The following is a 22,648-nucleotide window of genomic DNA, read 5'->3' as shown; positions in this document are numbered from 1 at the left end:
CAGCTTGACCCACAACTAGACCATAACTTTCAAATACCTACAATGTTTTAGGTGAAAATAATTAAAAATCACCGGAGACCAAATTATCATCTACATTTCTTAATCGAAATAACCCCAAGAATCACTGGTTATTATGAAACTTAGGCTATGAAACAAAAACTCCTTTCCCGTTGTTTCCAGTTGATCTATCAAGGCTTCTTTATTTAGAAGAATAATGGAATTGATGTAGTAATAGTTTTATGCTGTCCCTTTTTTTACTTCCCGTTTTTCTTGCTTCTAGCTACTCGCTTCAAAAATCTGATAGGTTGAAAGTCACACTTGCTGAATTTTTGAGGAGAGGGGTTTTTTTAAGTTTCAAACGTATCTCTATATATTGATGTCCAAATTTCAATATTTTTTTAATTACATCCACGGGCTGTTAATATATATGTTTCCAAAGAAAATTTACATTGGATGATACATTTTGAATGTTATTTCAACCGCCATTGACACCCATGTGTAATGGCGGTTGAAGTTGACAGATTGAAGATCATCATAATATTAATTATAGTTAGTAAATTATACAATTCCGATTTAGTTTATATTTAATTTTTCAAATAACAGGTTAATCATTAATTAAACATTAACATTTTATAAGAATTAAGTCAATTGAAGAATGTGAGAGATGTGTGAAGGGAGATTAAAGTTTTGAATGTACGGGTGTTGTAATTAAAATGTATTGTAGATTTAAGGATCCATTGAATTATTTGTGTTTTGAAATTATGGAGTTAAGTTTCAGTTTTTAGGATATCAGGGAGAAGGTTGAAAGGTTTGGGAGCTAGGTAAATGAACTGTCTTTTATAATTTTATTTATTTTAATAGAAATATGGGCTTCTTGTATAATTATAAGTTTAGTGTTTTTGCTCTGGCAAGTATACAATTTCTCAATGCTGAACTTCAGATTTCAGTGTAAAAAGTGATTTAGAATATTGACAGAAAAAAAAAATTTCTAATATTTTCAGTACATCAGCCATATTTTGGGTACATCAGCTCGGGCTTGCTCCAAAAAAACATCTTACAAATGTTAAGCTCACTGTACAAATATTTCTTCAGAACTTTCAAGCGTTTATAATATTTTCAAATATTAATGAATATCTGGATATTCAGCTCGTATTACTAAACTATCGGTGTTTTAGAACAAGTTTTTTCAGTAGTGGTATACATGAGAACTTCAATGTATGAACGAAACAACATTCAAAACTCATTTTCGCAAAACAATCGACTTCAAGACTTTCAGCTATAAGGTATTATTTAGTTTAGTTTAGTTTTATAAGAAATTAATTTAGTTTTTGCAGGTCTTCGTTTTTGTTACTTTTGCCTTTATGGTTTGGTTTGTTTTCAAGACTGCATTAACCTGACAGATGTTTTCCTTGTTACAGCCGCCCAGGCCAACATCTGGGGCTCCCAGGACGTTTACGTAAAGAAGGGCAGCACTATCTCTCTCACCTGTTCGGTCAACGTGCACTCTACACCTCCCTCAAGTGCATCGGTCCTTTGGTGAGTACCCTATCTCTTACTTATTGTAAGGTGTGTATCGCATAACAAGTAACTATCGGACGAAAACTGATTTGTTTGTACAAGTGATAAACATACTAATTATTATTTCTTTTGTAAACTAAACCAACCCGTTGGCGTCATGTATCTTTTATCAGGAGATTTTTCAATGTAGATGAGTGTTTCAGGCTAATAATTATTGCTTGTAAAATAATTAATAAATATACTGTTTAGTTTTTGAAGAGAAATATGATACCACTAAATCTAAATGAATTATGAAACGGGACAAGACACATAAAATAAAAAAAATAACAGTCTCAACCGGGAATCGAACCCAAGATCCTTGTCTTACCGGGACAACGCCTCAAACCACTCGGCCATTGTGAATTACAATTTTTCTGTATCTTTATGTTTTCTACAACAGTATTTTCTATAATATATTGATGTATGTTTCATGATAAACTTTTAATCAATTCCTTATGAATTGGAACACGTGTTAATGCCGCGCATTTGCCTTATTAATATTATATAATTAAGAAATGCGAAAATATTAAGATTTTAATGAACACGTTTTTCGACATAGTGATAATGCATTCGTATTTAACTAAAAGTTTATCAGGAAACCACATAATTCTTTCTTTAATTTTGAATTTATAATAATTTTGACAGATTCTTTAATAAATTAGCTATACGTTTTTCTCTGTGCATTAAAAACAAAACTACAGGATTTTTCAGTCGAACTTTTTTTTTCTCATCAAGTCCGTAGGTAGGGTTTTTCAACATGAACGACTTTTTTAATAACCCGCCTTTAATTACGCTGATTGGGGCTTTACAAATTGAAATATATGGAAAACTAAATATTGTTTAATTTTGACAGTAGAATGGTCAGAATAAAACTCCATAGTTGAAAATACTAACGTTAAACTAGAAAATCTTGATAGAAAGTGCTGCGTAAATTTCATGATGCCCAGCTCATCAATAGTGAGATTATGTCGATCTATAAACATATAATCTACCTCAATAGGGTTTTGATTATATATATATATATATACAGATGCGTTGTTGAGCTCTCAAAATGGGAAGTGAAAAATCGCTAATTTCGTGATTTAGATTTACTAATATATCGGAACTATATATACTTGATAATATATAATTATTAAAATTAACATTTTTATGAACACATGTTCCGACATCGTGAAAATACGTTGGTATTTTACTAAAATAAACCTATAAATTCCTTCGTAAAGGCATGCAATCCTGTTTTTAACTAGATGTCGAATAATCTGAAGAGTTTCTAAACCAGTAGAACGCATTTTTCTCCGTGTATACAATTTTTTATTATTTTTTTAATTATTTATTTATTGAGTTGTTTTTACATTTGTATTTTACATATTGTCTTACAAAACTGAGTAGTATTCAGTTTGTTTGTAAGAAATCTCTAATTTTTACAATTTTTTCAATATACAGAGTTATTATCATTATTTTTTTTCCAACAAATAACTTTAATTTATTCATTGATCTTGTTATTGTATCTTGATAATTGGATTGAGGTTTTAATTAAATGCATTATACTAAATTGCATTTTACTAGACACATTATACAATTGTAGGTGCTAATTAATAATGTACAAAATCTCGATTAACTGGTGATGAAAAAGACCCGTAGGACAAATGATCAGTCTCTAACAGCGCATACTTATCGCTCTATCTTTACATCTTCTGCATGCTAGACGTCAATCGGACAGTCATAACATTTAAAAAATATTAATGTTGACTTGTATAAGTTGTCAAACTGGCAACAAAGTAGATGAAACTGTTGAAATTAAATAATGATTGCACATTTAACGATCCCGCTGTCACCCCTCGGCCAATATTGAGTGCATTTCATTATTACGCAAGCATCGTTAATCTTTTCAGCGGCATCAATTAATTTTGTAAAGTGATATAAAGCGCAATAATAATTTTCATGAGAGCTATTAGTGGCCATATAAATAATGAGGCCTCAAATCCGTACTGATTACTGGACCTGGGAACAATGAAGGCATAGTCTCTTAGTTAAACATCCACTATTAGGTTTACTGGAAAGTCAGTGGTCAGTTCTGCTTTAAATGTTGCCAACTTTCGTGCTTTAGTTCGTTTTTTTTCCAGCTGTAACTATTTCTTCATTACCAAACCATGGGCGATATATTTTGGTTTTAAATTTTCATGTACCTACAAGTAAATTAATGTTTCGCCCTTGAGAGAACAGTCGTATTAACTAATTGTTGACATGTTGTATTGTTAATTTTTTATTAGTACATCTATTTATCATTCGTTAACTTTTTCGTTGTTTTTAATGTGCATGTCTAAACCTATCTTATGTTGAGATATGCAAAATTAAAAACATATTTATTTTATCATTAACTTATTCAATGACATTTGTACAGTAGTCGGAAATATTCAAAAGCGTTAATTAAGAGTAATGGCAACAATAATTGTTTGAAATGGTAGGTTATTGAAAATACAAAAATACACTGGTTTGCTTTAAGCCATAAACTTTGTATTTGATTATCATCTTTATTGAAGAAGGTAAAAAATAATTAATAACATGTCTATTTACCAGACAAAATAAAACATATTTTAAAATTAATTTTATCGAGAAGCTCTTACATTATTATTTTTTTATGAATAAGGTACTTGTTTGTAAATGTTTCTGGCCATCATTTTTAATTATAAAGAGAGGGGAGGTGAATTTACATATTAATTTTGTTGACAATTTATTGTTTTCTGTTATGTTACTTTTCTGTTTTGTAACGGTTCTCTCTTGGTTCTTTGACTAACCATATATTGTTACTCTGAAAACTTTAATACTTTGTATTTTGTTTCGGTTCGGTAATATTACTTATCTGTTTTGTTACTGTTCTGTTCTGTCAGGAAACCACGTAAATCACAGCAGTAACGCAATTCCCTTTTCCGCCAGGTACCACGGCAATTCTGTGGTAGACTTTGACTCCCCCCGCGGCGGCATCAGCTTGGAGACGGAAAAGACGGAAGGAGGCACTACCAGCAAGCTGCTGGTAACTAAGGCTGCCCTGAGCGACTCCGGCAACTACACGTGCGTGCCCTCTAACGCCAACCCTGCCAGCGTCAGCGTGCACGTGCTCAACGGTTAGTACCTACAATAAATAATAAAGCATACGTATTTTTCATGTTTACTATATCAGAGTCCAAAAACTTCTATCCGCCCCAAGATGATATGCCAAGTTACCAATTGATTCTTCAAATTATTTACACATATCCTTGTCATCATCATCACAGTGCTAATCACAGGGTGAGATTTGGCCTTTTCCACAATTAATCTCCCACTCTCTCTACCCGGTCACCATTTTTATCGATTTTTTGTAAATTCATTGGTATAGTTATAAAATTCAGGTTAATTAAATAAAATACAAAAACACAAATAAAAAACGTGTTAATAAAAAAATCCCATACATAAATGTGCAATATAACATATTTTAATGATTTAAGATATGTAAAATATTCATTACCATTATGTAGGTCTACAGCATAGTACATGTTCCAAGTTGTTAATTAATACCTCCCTAATATAGAATAAATTCTAGGGAATGGTTTACTTGATCATGATTTTCATTGTTTTGTCATCTGGCACTCTTATGAAAGACATATCGTCAGGTGCGCATCCAATCCCCAAACTATTTGATTCGCTTATTCTTGACTAAATATACCCTCATTTATATAAAAAAACGTGTATTTGTAAAAGTTAGTTTGACAGTCACAGTTAAAAATTCATCGTATAATTACGTTAATTCATATAATTACTACCAAAGCATTAAAAAAATCAAGTCATATATATTATAGATATAAAAAAGGCATTTGATAAAATATCACAAAAGTTACTTCTTCGAAATCTAAAGGAATAAGGAATACAGGGCAAATTGTTAATTTGCTTCACAGGCTATCTAAGTTAAATACAACTATTTGTAAATGGTAAAACGACAAAATCTAAGGCATTCCACGCCCATAGTGGCATACCGCAAGGTAGTCATTTAGGTCCAGTACTCTTCCTACTCTTTATTAACGACACGACAGCCTGCTTCAACTGTGTTATATTTTACTCTTAATAACATAAGAAAAAATTTACAAACGAATAACTGATAATATTGATTGCAAAGAGCTTCAATCAAATTTAAATGTTGTGTAACATTTTATTTTCACTGTTCATTAACAAATTATTGCGAAGTCACCAATACCTTGCTTACTTAGTTTAGCAAACGAATCTACAAATGATTTCGACATTTTTAACATAACTGATTTAATATAGAAAATACACCTAAAGAATTTCATGTCAAAATATTATTTCTGATACTATTTGAAATTGTAAGCGAATTCAATATAAAGGACGCAACGATTGTTTATCACTAACTCTTGTTAAAAATGTAACCATTTTATGCATCTAATCTAAATGCCCGATGAGTGCGTGAAATAGTAACAAAATAATGTATTCTTTCTCGTCAAGAATCTATTGACCTAACGAATCGTCCCTTTCAATTTAAGTATAATGTTAATAATACTCACGTATCATACCAGCAATTGCTGTTGATCCGTTGACTGCAAAAAAATACAAAATAGCACCTTTTTGATTATTATTTTTTAGTAAACTAATGTTTTAAGACAAGATTTTTTATGCATAGCACAAAGGGTAACAATTATTTCTATAAGCAATAATTATTAGCCTGAAACACTCATCCACATTGAAAAATCTCCTGATAAAAGATACATGACGCCAACGGGACTTAAACCCGTGTCCTTTCGATTTCCGGTCGACAGCTCTGACCACTGAGCTATGGGGGCTTATCTCTTATCCGCGAAATAATTCAATATATACTAGTGTTTCATTCAACAATTATTGCTTATTACATTTTTTCACCTGAAAACAACCAACTTTATTTTATATGAGAAAGGCATTGTAAGTGCTAACTCTCTCACTAGATGGCGTCGAGACAAATTGTCTACATTTTTTGGTGAAGATACTTGAACTTGTCAAATATTAATCAGTGGTCAGAGCTGTCGACCGGAAATCGAAAGGACACGGGTTCAAGTCCCGTTGGCGTCATGTATCTTTTATCAGGAGATTTTTCAATGTGGATGAGTGTTTTAGGCTAATAATTATTGCTTATAGAAATAATTAGTACCTTTTTACACTAACCTGATACAAGAGGCCCTCAGGAAAATTATTTTCGTCAGGCCCAATGTCATCTTTTGTCTGGAGGGTCTTTTTTGGGGAAAGGAAGGAGATAAAGTTCTGAGAAGGTGAAATATATGAGGAATGGGTAGGAATTTAGAGATCAGTGTTTCCAGGAGTTCCTTAATATATTATTATGTCCCTCCCATTGCGGTACAATTCAATGGGTCTCCCCAAACTAGTGTTTCTCGATCTGGCACCCCACGCAGCTGGTGCATCCTGAACACACCTCACTCAATAAAACCGGGGACTCCTGCTAAATCACCAAACGTAGCGAACCACTTTGGGTGACCTATGGCAGAGGTGTTGGTTATCCAATAAGTGGTTCCCGGGGCGGCGGTATCCAAACTCCCCTCAAAAAATTAAAAGTGTAGGTAACAGAAAATATCAGAATAAGACATAAACTTTGGAAGTTTGTTCCTGAGTCAAATTTAACCTTCTGCTGCTGACGTTACGTCTGTCAGACGCTGCAAATTCTATGTATAGTTTTATATGTTCGTATTTCACGGAGCATCGTTCAGGTCTCGTTGAGTACCTTCCTGTTATCTGTTAGCACGGCGACGGCAGCTGCGGTGATCGCATGTTTAGAGTTACAATCGTTAGGTGGCCATGGAACGTAAGGTCAGTAAACATTTATAAATCTGGTGGACGTATTGTCTACCAGATTGGCAATTATTTAAAACTACCCTGACGCTATTAAAAATAAAAATAAATTATGTGCGTTATTTTAAGCCACAAGAATGCAGATGATCATAACGTTATATTTTTGTCATTATTTAATTTTTTTATAAATATTTCAAAATAGGTGTAACTAAAATTCCATGAACGCGTAAACATTAATAAAAATATTTTCTCGTAATTGTGTTTTTTGGACTAAATATATTTTAATTCACATCACATATGATCAACATCAAAAACTCATAACTTGTAAAATAATTGTACCTAAAATGCACGTCTGTCAGGCTACTCCTCAGAAGAATGAAAACAAAAAACTTCCCACTTCCCTTGTTACTTCCCTTGCAGAGGGTTAAAGGAAAAAAATATATTTTCAAAAATTAAACCCAAATCAATTTATAGGTAAATTATTTAAAAAAAAGATTTTTCATTTTGTAAAATTCTAATTTAATAATTCAAATACGATTTGAGAGAATTTTTCAAAATGCGTGTAATTTTATTACAGGCTTTACCCTTTCATGGAATGGGTAATTATGAAGCGAACTTCGACGAAATTGGCGGAAAGAAATGAAAATTGGGAGTAAAAAAATATTTCTTAGGATAGAAAAACATAAAGTAAGAATATCGGTTTCTGTTCTCCCCGTAACGTAATCATATTAATATTTTTTCTCAGAATTTTCGTGGTGGTTTGGTTTTAATAAAATAATATTTCGAGGAAAACCATTTTTCTGCAAACAATTGAAATGCTTTCTAAAACGTGTACAGGAAAAAATCTGAGAGCTTCTCGCTTTGCTAGGTAGCTATGTTCGTAAAACATAATTCTATCACAAGATTTTAAAATATTTTCTAAGCAATTTTTGGTTTCAATTTTTCTATTATTTATTACACTGCATATGGCATCTCCAATTGGGGTATTTCGTAAGGCTGAATGTAGTGGGGAGCTGAAAGTGGGAAAGAAGAAGGTGGGAAAATACCTGGCTATTCAGATCTGGTCACAAACACAGCTAAAGCCATTTCAAGCCACATTTCAATTCTGAATGGTGGTCATTCACCAGGGCGATACTGAGAGTGTTTTCACTCTGAAACGTGCTGCAAATTTACCACTTATTATTTGAAAAGCCAAAATTGTGAATTATCACAAATTAATCAAATAAATTTACTGGCGCACGCCAGGATTTTAACCCGTGACCTACGGATTTGTAGTTGAGGGCCTCACCTTTCAACCAATAGCCCTATTATATGCTGCGTTTTCATGACGTATGGCTTTTAATTATAATCGGATCATTTGTACGTCGTTTTATTTATATACCACTAAACCCAGGTATAGTCTGTTCAATTCTTCGGCTGGCTATCTCTTCCATAAACGACAATAGCGAAAATTTCCGCTACCTGTGATGGTAGTAGGAGTTTTTCAAATATTGTCAGGTTATTTGTAACCTGAGAACGTTTATCTTTTTTATAAAAAAAAACTCTTTGATTCTATATCCGAAAACCAGGTCACATGTTAATAAAATTGTATTGTTAAAATATACAAGGCTTACGTGAGATATATGTCATCTTAACTAGGGATATTATTCTAAACACTGGGCTAAAATTTGGCCGATGCGCAGTGATTTCATTATTCCTTTAATGGAACATCGCCGTATGCAAGGGTACGCCAACTCCTCTCAAATAATTACTAGAGTGCGCTTTATTTAGGCCGGTTCCTCTTTGTCAGGTATAGGCTAGATTGAAACTAAAGTTTATATCATAAGGTATATATTACCTTAACGTCAATCATGCACAAAAAATTAAACCTGCTCAATTTAGCATTAACTTCTCACAACATAACGAGAAAGATTTATTTTGAAACTGACTTATTCGTAACCAATTTTTAACGAAACAAAAATGCAATAATTGGTAAGGTAACTGACTAAACAGCAAATCGCATTGCTTTTAAACTGAAATATTTATAATTTTACACTCCGTTAACATTTTAACGATATCTGGTTTGCCAGCTGGTAAACATACAACCACGTAGATCTTCAAATGCTCCTGTTTTGTGAGATCACAACTTTATAATCGAATAATTGCTTTAAATGATTTTTCAATTAATTTTAACAAAATTAATTCTAGGACAACATTTCAACGATGTCAAAATAAAATAATATAAACAGATTTAAAAAGAGAAAACTATATATTTAAAAGTTTACCACTAATGTTTCCGTTTAATCCATCGAACATAAAACCACAAATCAAGTTGTTGCCAATTTATTTATAAATTATTTATATAAATGAAGTGACAATAAACTTTACCGTAACTCTTTTTCAGCGTTTGTTTGTGGTTTTTGGTTATGTTTTAAATACAGATTAGAAAAAAAAACCGTTGGTAAGCGACTTTGAAATCACTGTTTGCGTCCAAATTTTAATATTTTCAATTGCACTTGTCAGTTTGTAAAATCAGAGTCTTAAGAATCTTTTATTTGCTTTCAAAAACATCATACCGTAATGGGATACGTTTATTAACTGCGAATCTATTTGATATTGAATGTCAAACTGAAATATTTGAAGGTGTGATATTATTAAATCTAGGACCGAGGGTTTGAAATTTGCGATCTCTCAAATCCAGGCAGTTGGATTTCCAGTGCATCAAACTACACATAAAAATAACTGTTTTTTTTTAAAACAATTATCTCATGGCGCACAGAATCTACGAAAAGTATATTCCTTTCAACCATCTTCTTCAAGCCTTTTCTGGAAAGATTAAAAATTAAAAGCCTGGGGATGGAAAGCTTGCAGAAAACCGACCAAGGCAGGATTCTAAACAAAGTTTAGCAAATCACTGTAAGTGCCTAACCCTGATGGATGAAGGGCGTGCCACAAAAATTATTTCACCGCAAAGAACAATAACTTTTCATCACAGCCGTTGCCAAAAACGCGCGAGATTATTGCAAAGTTCCGCGTCACCATAAATTCAGAAAAAATCGTAAAGAGAGGGAATTCAAATCAGAAAATGTAGACTTAAACTGCCACCAATACCATGCGAGGATTATTTTGAATCGATTTGATTTTATGTATTTTTCTCCTGAGTTGCGTAAATAAATAAATAAAAATACCGTAATTTTTTTGCAATTCAGCAATTTTGTACTACGCGTATAAAATATATTGACAGGGGGTAAGTTTCTGATTAAAACAAAGGGCGTTTTACCCGACGTTTTTATTTCATACCCCATTTGGAAACTTTATCGTAACCTATATGAAAAATATTTTTTTTACACGATCATTATTTTCTTACTTAAGATTTCACTCGTGTAGTTGCCATTAGAAAAGAAATAATTTTTTGCAAAGGTAAACCGTAAAAAAATGGCAACACCATGAATATTACCATAGATCAAATAAAATCATATTTCTGTTGCCTTTACCATTGCCGTCAACAAATCGTCAAAAATGTTTGCGAAATTTAAAACACCGAACAGGAATACACGTGATTAATCAATTACTTTGTTACTGTGGGATTAAGTGGCAACAAATAAAAGTATGGGTTTATTATCTAGAAACAAAAAAAAAATATTTAAGAATACTAAAATGTATTACCACAAAAAAGACATAGTAAAAAATAAATTAATTAGCATCCTACTATATAATCTGTCTGGCAAAGGGCTTGCATAGGTAAAATGAAGGTGTGATACCAGTTCGTTCTTGATGTGAAGTAGTAGATTCCGGTTCTTCAAAGCAACTCCCAATTTATAATTTATCCAAAAAATAATTTGTTCCTCTTAACCAATGAGGATCAGCAGATTCCATCAATCCAATGGTCAATGCTCCATATGCAAAGCTGATGCTCACAAAAATTAGCGAATGTGTTCGTCTAACCTCAGCCAAGAGGAATGCCCGCTGCTCTGGGCTGGTGATCAAAGAATGGCGACTGCTTCCAATGCAAATCACAGATCCTTGCTCCCTCAGGTTTGGCAACTCTCCAAGTCAGAATTCCAGGGCTGTCAATTTGACCAATAGCAAAATGACAATGTGTAGGTACTTAAAGGTCCCACACACCAAGAACATAGATGCGATGTAAGTAAAATGATGCACACACACCTTGTTACAAATCTTATATGTAACAACTTGTTCGTATAACATTTTTTAATAAGAGTTTTAAATTATTGACGAAATAAACGTGCATGATTTCCATAATGATTGCAATTCTTGGAAGTGGAAATTAACCCACTTTACGACACCCGATCTAGATGAAACTCGTTAGGATGACTCATTGTAATATTAGTTGATATAATGGCATTATATCAACTTTTGGTGACAATAACGCATACACACGCGGACATATCGCATTTTTCTGAAGTTGGATGGCATTACAGCAGTTATTGTCTGTCCTACCCGATCGGCATTTGGCGAGGTTGGTAGAATTGTCGACTTCAATTTCTGGGAATGATGATTCAATCCTCCATCAAACCAAATTTTTATTTTAAGCTTTAAAAATCATTTCAAAATAGATGCATTGTAGTAAAAAAAATCTTTTTTTTATGAGTTGAATTTTTCATTTCAAATCGGTAACAGTTTCAAAAACTGTTTTAATGTAATCATTTTATTATTTTTACCAATTTTTGGAAAATAAAATTTATGTGTAAAAAAAACGTTTACACCATCTAAACCCACGGTTCAGATTCTCAGTCTCTCAGGCGTGATACTGAGAATGTATTTCACTCGGGAACAAACTAATGTAATACGCGTCGAGAACATCTCACTTGCATTCAGGAACCGTTTAGTTTCAAGAAATACTTCATTTCAGAATTGCCGATGCACACAATTATTACTTTCCGTAAAATACCTACTCCTGAGCAAGTTCTATTTTGTAGGATTAAGGTCATTATATAATATTCTTTACTTTTGGGTACATGGTAAATATATTATAGTGACTACCGCAAACCAGATGTCGGTAGAGTGTGTACATCTTGTTATTATTATCCAGTAAATGTGGTTTTAAGGTATTTCCACAGTTTTTGGTACTAGCGCCACATGACAGGGACAGCATGTAGGTCGTACCCAAATGGTTACGAGTACAGATCAAAGATCAAAATTAGGATTGTTTAATAAAAAGTAACAAACGAGCTCTCAGGAGCTGAGCCAAGGATAATTCGATTCGAGGTCAATGCTTAGAAAAACAATGCGAATACAAGAGAAAAACTTTCAACAGCTTGTCATAAAGGCAAATCTTCGATTTGAAACGAATTGCTTCTTTCGAGGTACATGCACATTGTTTTAAATACATAGATTGAAATAAATATAAATTTACGAAGAGTTGCTGGCATTGCCCAATCTTAACGCAGAGTTTTTCTTCATATCAGATTTCAAGCATGCAAAATTTAACAAGAAGTATCAAAATTATGCTTTAAGGTGTGTAAAAAGGGGAAGAGTAGCTTATCAAAATCTCATATAAACAGATGTTTTGCAGGTCAAGCGTGTAAAATTTCATCAATCTCGGAATAAAACTGTAGATTTGTATGAAAATCATATCAACGCCATCCGTTACAGACAACTGTCCTTAAAATAAACAGTTTTTTATAAAGTCGTTTTCAGTAAATTTACTGTGGAATTATACGCTTTATTTTTAGAAATAATCAAATAGCAAAATTGGTATGGATATTAGGCCAAATTTGAGTGCTTAGAAAAATCATGAAATCGATAGCCACGATATATTGTTCAATAACCGATGGTTTCTTAGGATACCTGTAACTAGTCAGCGCCAGTCGAATAAAAACTTAGGCCTTTTAAGACTGTTGACAGTGACGTCACATACCGTGTCCGTAGATTTTGGTGCAATTTCATGAAACTATAATAAATTAAAACTTTGATATTTAATTTAACTATTAAACCTAACTGACCATCAGTAACTTTATTTTTATTTTTATGTGACACCTCACAAGAGTGTCCCTGCCTGTGCAGTGTACAGACAGGAACTATGTCACCACCCGGTTGGGCGGCGTTGTGAGGCGGAATAAGGTAGGGGCTGTAGGAAAGGATTTGTTAATGCGGGCCTTGAAGAGGCTCGGATTATAGGAGGGAGGAAAAACAGATGCCGGTAGCTCGTTCCACATACGAGCCGACTTACACAAAAAGGAGTCGTAAAAACGGCCCGTTCTCATGAAGCCAACGTCAACCGTGAACGGGTGTTCAGTTCGTGTCCGTCGAGTTTCGCGCACGTGCACCGGTGCATCAGGAATCAATGCTGCTAGCTCCTTGGAGCAGGCTCCATTGAAATACCTGTAGAACAGACACAGCATGCCTACATTGCGTCTATGCATTAGAGAAGGCAATCGGTCTGTTAACAACGGGTTGTCAATCAGACGGATCGCTCTCCTTTGCACAGATTCAAGCAGGTTTATCAAGTATTTTGGGGCACCAGCCCAAAGGTGGCTCCCAAATTCAATAGTTGGGCGGACTTGAGACTTGTACAGGGTCAGCAGCTGGTCACTGTTGAAGAATCTCCTAGCCCTGTACAAGACGCCCAACTTTTTGGAGGCCTGATTTACTCGTGCTTCTATGGATCCCCGATACTTGAGCTGGTCTGATATAGTAACTCCAAGCATTTCAATGGAGTCTTTATTGGGGAGAGTGCTCCCATAAAATTGCACCAGACAGTCATTGATTTCCCTCTTTGCCGAAATCAGACACGCTTTGAGAAGTTGAAACTGACCAAGTTGGCCTTACCCCAGGCACGAACCATCTCGAGGTGGTGATCAATTTTTTGCTTCAAAACTTCCCGAGCTGTTCGGACATCATAGGTGGAAGGGGGCCTGTCAAAAAGATAACCCTCGTGAACGGTGCTGTCATCAGCGTAGCAGTGAATTGGTGCACATTCAACGAGATCGTTGATGTGCAATAAAAACAGCGTCGGAGACAGCGCAGATCCTTGTGGCACCCCCGCATTGATTTGGTGCGGTGAGGAAGAAGAGCCGTCAACCACGGTTTGAATTGTTCTTCCCCTCAGAAAGTCTGCAATCCAACTATGGAGGGTTGGGTGGATCCCATACGATGGTAACTTCCCGATAAGCGCCCGGTGCCAGACTCTGTCAAAGGCTTTGGAGATATCCAACCCAACGGTTTGAGTTTCACCAAAACGTTCTATGTACCGCCCCCAAATATGCGTCACATATCCGAGTAGATCGCCACACGATCGGTTTCGACGAAATCCATATTGTCGATCGCTTAGGATATTGTTATTATCGAGATATGTAAGCAATTTGTTGTTAACCACCCTTTCTAATACCTTCGAGAGTATGGAAGTGATGGCTATGGGCCGGTAGTTAGAAGGGTCGGAGCGGTACCTAAAACTAGTTGACATTGCGTTCGGGTCCTGCCAACAGTGTGTTCAATTCCTCAACTGGCTAAATGCTACATCACAGTACAAGTAACATTTTCTGCTTACTGTTGTGGTAGTAGGAGAATTTCAAATATTGTCGGGTCATTCGTAACCCGGGAATGTTTTTCGTTCATAAAAAATATATTACTGCATTTAATAATGGATACTAGATAGCCCTTTCAGAAAAAATATTAATTTATAAGAACTGTATATTTATAATAATCATAATTTTTGAGGACTCTTTTCAAAACATTTTTTTTAAAGTATTGTCGAATAAACCTTACATATTCAAATTTTTGTACTTACTTATAGTAAATAGGTACTAAAATGATACCGATAATGATAGACATACTCGTACTTTCATTTTACTGGTGTCGTCACTAATGTATGTTCATTGATACGAAAAATCTATTGTGTGAAAATAATTTGGAACATTAGTTACTTCCTAACCTTAGTTAACCCTTCAGGCCTCTGGCATACTTAGCGTTATATTTCCTAAAGATGATTTCAGAAAGTTTTAGAATTTGTGGGTATTTACGCTTCTCAATTAAATGCAAATAATTGGGAAATTTTTAAACGTATCCGAAAAATAAAAACTGTTTTTGAAAGGTGATAAAAAACGCTTTAAAATTTTATAAATTAAAATGAAGAAATATTGAAATTTTGAAAACAACCTAAAAATGTTCAATAATCTTTTTTACTTCTACTATCATGTAGAATCACCTCCCGAAGTTAGCGCAATTCGGCCCCTCCCCCCCAGGACACTCTGTATAATAATATTGCCAGGCGCTGCGCATCAATCACAACACAATCAAATTAAAGTCAAGTGTTTCAACGACGATTAAAGTTACGAGATCACACCCAGCAGCGGCACAACAACCCAAAATTATAATATTTTCCAGATTAACGGGTGGATTTGCTTTTAATTTGCAGGTTTTATCGGGAAAAATCGCCAGCTTAATTTATGGTCGAAATTTCAATTAATCAGAGGTTTACCATAGATACAGAGATAAATACACTATTGTGTTGACTCGACCTCCTAATTGTCCTAACTCGCTTGAATGAGGTTTTTATGCCTCTTTATCCCCAGCGTTCAGTTCGCTTTTGCAAAATGATATCGTGCTGAGCCTAGCTAACTCTGAACATCCCCCGCCCCTGCGATATTGGACACAGTAAAATAAGGCCTTCGCTTTGGGGTTGATCTACAATAAATCCCTTAACTTCACGTTGTGTGATTTGTTAATTCGAAGCCCCCCCGCTATGGGGTGGTAGGTATTTAATGTCTCCTTTTCTGTGGTAACTCCCGGTTCTTTTTAGCCAAAGTGTGGGGAAGACGTCCATCGACCCTCAACGAGTACTACAAGAAACGAGTACGTGTCTCACCTAACTTTCGAATACTGGACCCTATTGCTAATTGACCTAGTAGTTTCTATCATATCTCTACAATTTCCTTGTATCCCCGCCCTTACCTAATGTCCCCGTGTTTATAAATTCTAGATTGTGACATAGAACCGTACCCCCCCCCCCCCTCTTGTGTACGGGCTATTAAACCCTTCGTTGAATAGTGTGTTGTTTCCGCATAAGTACTGGGACTCTCTCGTCGGCCTCTGTAACGATGTACTGAAACTAGATAAATGGATTTAGCTGTGGTTAGTAAACTTTGGGTGTTGCGGATGGAAGTGGAAACGAGAGAAAAGGAGATGGGAACGGATTGAATGACGAGAAAAAGGTTTTTTTTTTGCAAACTGGGTCGGCACCTCACTGCCCCAAATGAAATGGTCGCTATTCTTCCAAATGCAAAACCCCAAGAACCAATACGTGTCTGGCTTTCCCCGAGGTCTGGTCTAACTTCTTCTTATAGTCGCCTTGACACCTCCGGACCGCTCACGTCAGAGGGAGAGATAATGCACCTGTTGGAATATCCCAAATCACCCCGCCCCGCTTCCTCCGACGGACTACTTTACTGACTGTAAAAGGGGAATTTTCATTGCGTCCCTTATCATGATGCTAAACGCGTGCATGTTTCAAATAGGTTTGTTCTGGTGAGGCTTTCAACGTCCACTAGCCGCCAGGCCTACTATCCACCTCACGAAGGTTGCTGCAAAGGATCTCGAGGGTTTTCCAGTCGAGTTGCATCAACCTCCGGGTAAACCCCGCTTTAGTATGTGTTCGTCCTCCGATTTTGAACCCTCGTTCATCACGCCGACGTCCCCTCCACGCGATTTTGAAAGACTTGGAGCCCGTTCAATTAAACGCCTTCGCAGCGAACCAAGGCCCAAACATTCCAACTTGACATTAATTTTCATACTGCCTCTCGTGTCCTCTCATCCGACCCGGTTCCGCGAAAAGGGATGACCTTCCGAACTCTTCGTGATTCTCCATACAACGTTGACGCCCCGAAATCGCGTGATGAGGAAAGTAGAAAATCTTCTGAGCCGAGGAAGTTGTGTGCTTTCCCAAGACAGCTTACGGACAACATACTCCAACGGTGAGTTCTAAGCCGAGGCCAAAGGTATTTAGGAATTTGTTAGTGAACATATAAGGTTATACAAATATTATTAATTTTATTTTTTTATTTGTTTTGAGCATGAGTTGGTTGCAGCTAGTCGCTTCCATGTTGATTTGAGGTGCCTCTGCGCGGCCGCCAACTCGGTAGAGTGTACGATTTTTGTCGTCAGGCACGGACGTCGAGTGATTTATGGGGTCCCTTTTCTTCCTTTTGGGTCGTGTGTCGCCACTAACTGCTTACAAATAAGTAGGTCATTGGCCTCGTGCTAAACACAGCTGTTAGAAGCAAGCAAACAGTTCTAAATGTGATACTATTTTATCAGTTGCAGCCCCATCTTCGTCGCAATTTTAACGTTCTGGAAATATATATTCATGCAAGATCACTCACCCAAAATCGTTATATTACCAGTCCAGTCGGGATATCGACGACATGTACATTAATCCGCGTCCAGGAACTGTAGGTATGAGTAGAAGCCCCTAAGCCGTTAAAGGTTCGTATTAAATTCGAAATCGGTTCTCTATGTCACCCGTCTACTCGCCGGTAGAAACTATAACCATATTGTATCTAATTTTTCTAGCTAAAATTTCTACTTTCATACGCCGCTCCGTAGATAGCACATAAATTACCTGATACTAGAATTCGGAATGTTTAAGCGGATCGTTTCTTTCAATAGAATATCTCTTCCTCCCTAACCGTAAGTTGATAGTTGACATGCATAGGTATTTGTTGGCCTCCACTGTACCTAGTCTAGATATCTCTCCCTATCGACTATTTTAGAGTATCTAAGTAAGTATTTGCCGAGATCTACCCAAAACCCCCTTCCCCTCCCTAGAACCTTTCATATATTATCTGCCACGTTCACTTCGATTTTTTTTCACTCAATTCTTATGTCGTGTAGACCGTTAAAATCCTTCCCGTGTTCGCAAGGAAAACACTGTCTATACCCCCAATTCAAATGAGCAATTTACTCTACGTTTTATATATTGGAAATTAATTATTATTAATTTTGACCAGAAGGTCCACATGTGATTTACGAATGATGTATTTAGCTCTTATTAAATTCTTCTCTCCGAGTAAATTCATTCGCCGCGTTTCTACACGATTTTTATTATTATTTTTTGATTAATGTACGCTGTCTCTTCAATTTCACAAAAATTTTAGAACTTTGTCTTAGCCGTTTTCGTCAGGTCATTTGATAATTATTATGGTTCTCTACTTTTTCCTCCTCTAATGGCACACGCGTTATTATTAAACATTACTGCAGTTGAGTTTCATCGTTCTATATTAGTCCAAACCAAGAGACTCCAACCCGTGAATTTGGTATTGTCTAATTATGAGTTTACCCTTTCTTTGGTTGAATCTAATTAAATTTTAAAACACTTCAATTATTTCAATTAATATTAAAAGCACTCTAACTTCATGAAAATACCTCGATTTTCTAAACTCGCAACTTCACTACATTTAAAACTCTATCAGTTTAGTTTAAAAATCGCACGCCAAAACTGTCGCGACGCCAAAGATCTCGAAGACCGACTCCAACCAAGTTAGAACGAAAAAAGCCCTGATTCCCTCCAAACAACGCTATTTAATAATGTTTTTTCGAATAAATCGACTTAAAGTTTGTGCGACTTTCGCCTTTATGAATTCAAGGTTTCACTTCCCGTTAAGTTTAGAATTGCATAACCCCGTTTCAGGATTTTTGGCCCCCGCCTGCCGAGTTGAGGTAGACACCTACCCCCCTGCCAAGACGGGTACAGGCGTGTACTCGGTGACCTGACTTCCGGGCGCCCTCCCGTAAATGATTTTCGGCGATGTAGATTATTGCGCAAAATTATTTGATTATTTTTTCTCGTACGCGTGTTGTGTCCGTAATATTGGTTGATTTCCGGCCTATAGACTAGGTGTAGCTCATTTCTATATCGTTGTTTTCGAAATCTTTCCGAGAAATTCGCTATTGATATCGATAATATAATCGATAAATTATCCCAACTAACGGAAGCTTTTCACCTATTATGTCCAGCGCTTGCGCAATCCAGTATCCTTCCTTGTGTGCTGCCTTCTAGCATTTGATTGGTGTCTACACGATCCGTGGGTGATCCCAGGACACATATACCTTCCTCTCGGTGATGACATACGTAGGCATTCGTTCCAAAATTTGATTCGACACGTTTTTTGTAATTTCGCCTACCTGTTTTGACTCTTTTCGTGATATCCGCCGCATATCTTCTGGTAATTTTTCGTAACCCATCGCTGTCCACTACCCGAGTCGGTGACACCTCTTCCATCATGAGCTAAACTACCTTTCGGGTTTCTTTTCGATTCCTGGTCCTTTCTTTTCGGTGATCTACGCCCAGTACATCCCTGTTTTTACAGTTTTTTTGCGTCTAGTTTTAGCCCAACCCATATACTCTTTTCTCGCTTCATCCAGGAATTTCAATATATTATCCTCGTAACTTTGTTTACGCGCAAAAAAGGTCGTAAAATTTTGATCGTTAATCAAAGACTTCGTGACCCATTAACTTTTATGTCTTTTCTTTAATTACCCAACTTGCATCTCCTCCGTGTTAATATAATTAGGCAATTTCGGCCAAACGTCCTATCTTAAGTTAAAATTTGTGTTCATTGTGGCCACTTGAAAGAGCACTCAGAAGTTCAGCGATCGTAAACAATTCTCTCTATGAGGATCACCTCGTAATATGTCTTCTGGACCAAAACATTCTAAAAAACCATCTTCTTTCGCCAAACCGTCACCCCCCTGTTTCGTTATCGATGGTTGGGTATCGCTTCGCTTCTACCTTAGAATGCAAATTTATCGTCGTTCTCCAAGTGCCCTTACACGCATCGTGAGACCGGACCCCAAGGTTAGCTCAACAGTAAATCAACCTAGAGTGTTTCGTGTCTTTAGACCGCCCTTAGTCTCCGTGATTGGCGAAAAATTATTTAATTGATTTTGGGAATGATCTGATTCGTTGAGCTCCATCACGCCTCTTTTCAATTATTACGTGGTTAACACCTATTACCGACGTAGGTTTCTATAATAGCTTCTAGGATGTCCCAAAGATGTCCATAGTCTGTTCGTTTCTCCCTATTCTCTGAACGTATTTTAATTTATGAAAAAAAAATTCTTTACGTTCCTTTACCCCAAACAGGTCCATTACACTATGGAGGGCATTGTTAAACGAAATCGTGATTCATTGTTTGCACAAGTTCTGAAAAACAAATGGAGCAAAAATTTATCGACGGTGAAATTATAACTGGGATGTTTATGTAAATATTTAATCAATTTACTAATATATCGACATTATGTAAAAATTTCATTTTGGATTATCTTTATAAATAATGTAAATTAATTATGGCGTGCGAGTTTGTTCACATAAATCATAAATAAATAATGTTTATCAACACGATGGATAAAATAATTTCTCCATAAATTAATTAAACAATACAATTTTTTTACTAATCAACGTTGTTATTTCCATTGAGTTCTGAAAAGTTTGATTGCACTTTGATCGCAAAGTTACTTTTCTACAAAACTTTTCAATATTGAGCAGTGGCTCATCTTTCACAAATCAAAACAATTGAATTTAGGAGCCACTTCTAGTCTGAAACCCTGTTGTTAATAGACCCATTGCTTTCGTTAATGCACATACGAGCATGAATGTGGGCATGCTGTGCTGAGTATTTTCTACAGGTATTTTTATGTTTTCTGCTCTAAGGAGCTAAAAGCAATGATCCCCGGTGCACGTGCGGGAAACTCGATGGAAACGAGCAGAACACCCGTTCACAGTTGATGTTGTCTTCAAGACAACGGGTTGTTTCTTCGATTCGTTTTTTGTGTAATTCAGCTCGTATATGGAACAAGCTACCGGTATCAGGTTTTCCTCCTTCTTATAATTCGGTTCTCATCAAGACCCCCATTAATAAATCCTTTCCTACAGCCCCCACCTTCACTTGCCTCACAACGCTTTACAACAGGGTACTGACATAGTTCCATAGTTAGTTAATATTATTTTGAATGTTTACCTACTTATCTACGAACCCAGGTATATTTCAGTTGGTTCTTTTTTAAATAACACGATAATCACAAGTGAGGGGCGAAAAGTTGAAAGCTTTTAAGACCAAATCAAAACTATTTCACAACGCATGTTTCTCTCTTTTTCATGTATAGCACCTGTACCATCTTGCCTTTGTACAAGTGTTTCTCAACCTTACTTATGCCATGCTTCACTTCAAGGCTTAAAAATCTCCAATTCGCCCATTGCCCCCTAAAACATTAAAATTGCTCTCCGGTGGGGTGTCCTCCCTACACTGAGAAACGCATTTTTAAAAAATACTTTAATCTCTCTATTTTTGCCTGTTACAACAAGTTTTCATACATTTGTAATATATAATATGATCAAAACCCAAGAAAACGTGACTTTGTTAATAATGAAAGAAAGCATACGAAAAAAAAAAAATTTAAAACATTAATCTCAAGTAAAAAAAAAATTTACTTCGTACCTAATTGTATACCAAAAACAAAAACCTGCTTTTGGTAGAGGTAAAAGGAAATAAAATAACACTATTAGATGAAATTCTAATCCAAAATAGAGAAGAATGGAAGTCTGAATCTATAATCGTCTTACACATTTCGGTCAAATAGCAAAATGGTGTTATTTCAGAGTTTCAAAATGTTATTCTGCATCCCTTATCCATTTATTAAACTGCCTCTAATCAGCAAGCCTACTGGAAACTAGACAAAATAAATAGTTACAATTTGAATCAATTGCTGGGTTTAATAAAGCCTCCCTTATAATCAAACAAAGCTCAAGCATAATTAAACGTTGTGGTCTGCAATGTCCTGTCCGCCCGATGGAGGCTTCGCATAGAAAATCGATATAACAGTTCAAATTAAAGTGTTTTCAATCATTACTGGGCACATTGGACAGAATGTATTTTGGAGTTAAAATTATTAATATTAAAAATGTGTAGGTAATTTAAGTGGGCAAAATAAAAGTTCAGAGCACAAACCATAGAATTTTTTTAATTGAAACAATTTTATTATTTATGACTTTAAAAATAACATGTATAATATACGTTATTTTTCCAATTATGTTTGTGTTTGCTTGTCTACTCTTCTGCTGTTTTCATTTTGTTGTATTTTGTCTATCTTTATTATTTCCTTCATGATAAGGTATTATAATTTGTATGCTTTGTCGATTGTACTGTGTGTCAGTAAACTGAGATTGCATAATTTAATTAATGCACTCTTGAAAAGTTACGCTGTTTTAACCACTCGAGTGATTTTCGGCATATTATGCCTTGCTTGCAAAACGTATTGAGTGATTGCACGCCATTAT

At 35.5% G+C, this 22,648-nt stretch overlaps 1 protein-coding gene across 2 annotated transcripts in view; it reads left to right on the top strand.

Moving 5' to 3' along the window:
- The window catches only part of LOC149426023 (zwei Ig domain protein zig-8-like), a 920,604-nt gene that overhangs the window by 891,290 nt on the left and 6,666 nt on the right, over positions 1 to 22,648 (top strand). For both annotated transcript variants that reach the window (XM_089642903.1, XM_089642895.1), the window contains 2 exons: positions 1,419 to 1,536; positions 4,492 to 4,679. In XM_089642903.1, the coding sequence (XP_089499029.1) occupies positions 1,419 to 1,536; positions 4,492 to 4,679 (306 nt within the window). The remainder of the gene's footprint in view (positions 1 to 1,418; positions 1,537 to 4,491; positions 4,680 to 22,648) is intronic.

The sequence above is a fragment of the Hesperophylax consimilis genome, chromosome 2 (genome assembly GCF_061612785.1).
Source record: "Hesperophylax consimilis isolate HC1 chromosome 2, BYU_Hcon_1.0, whole genome shotgun sequence".
Lineage (NCBI taxonomy): Eukaryota > Metazoa > Arthropoda > Insecta > Trichoptera > Limnephilidae > Hesperophylax > Hesperophylax consimilis.
The sequence above is the reverse complement of the archived record's forward strand: the minus strand, read 5'-3'. Positions and strand labels throughout refer to the sequence as shown.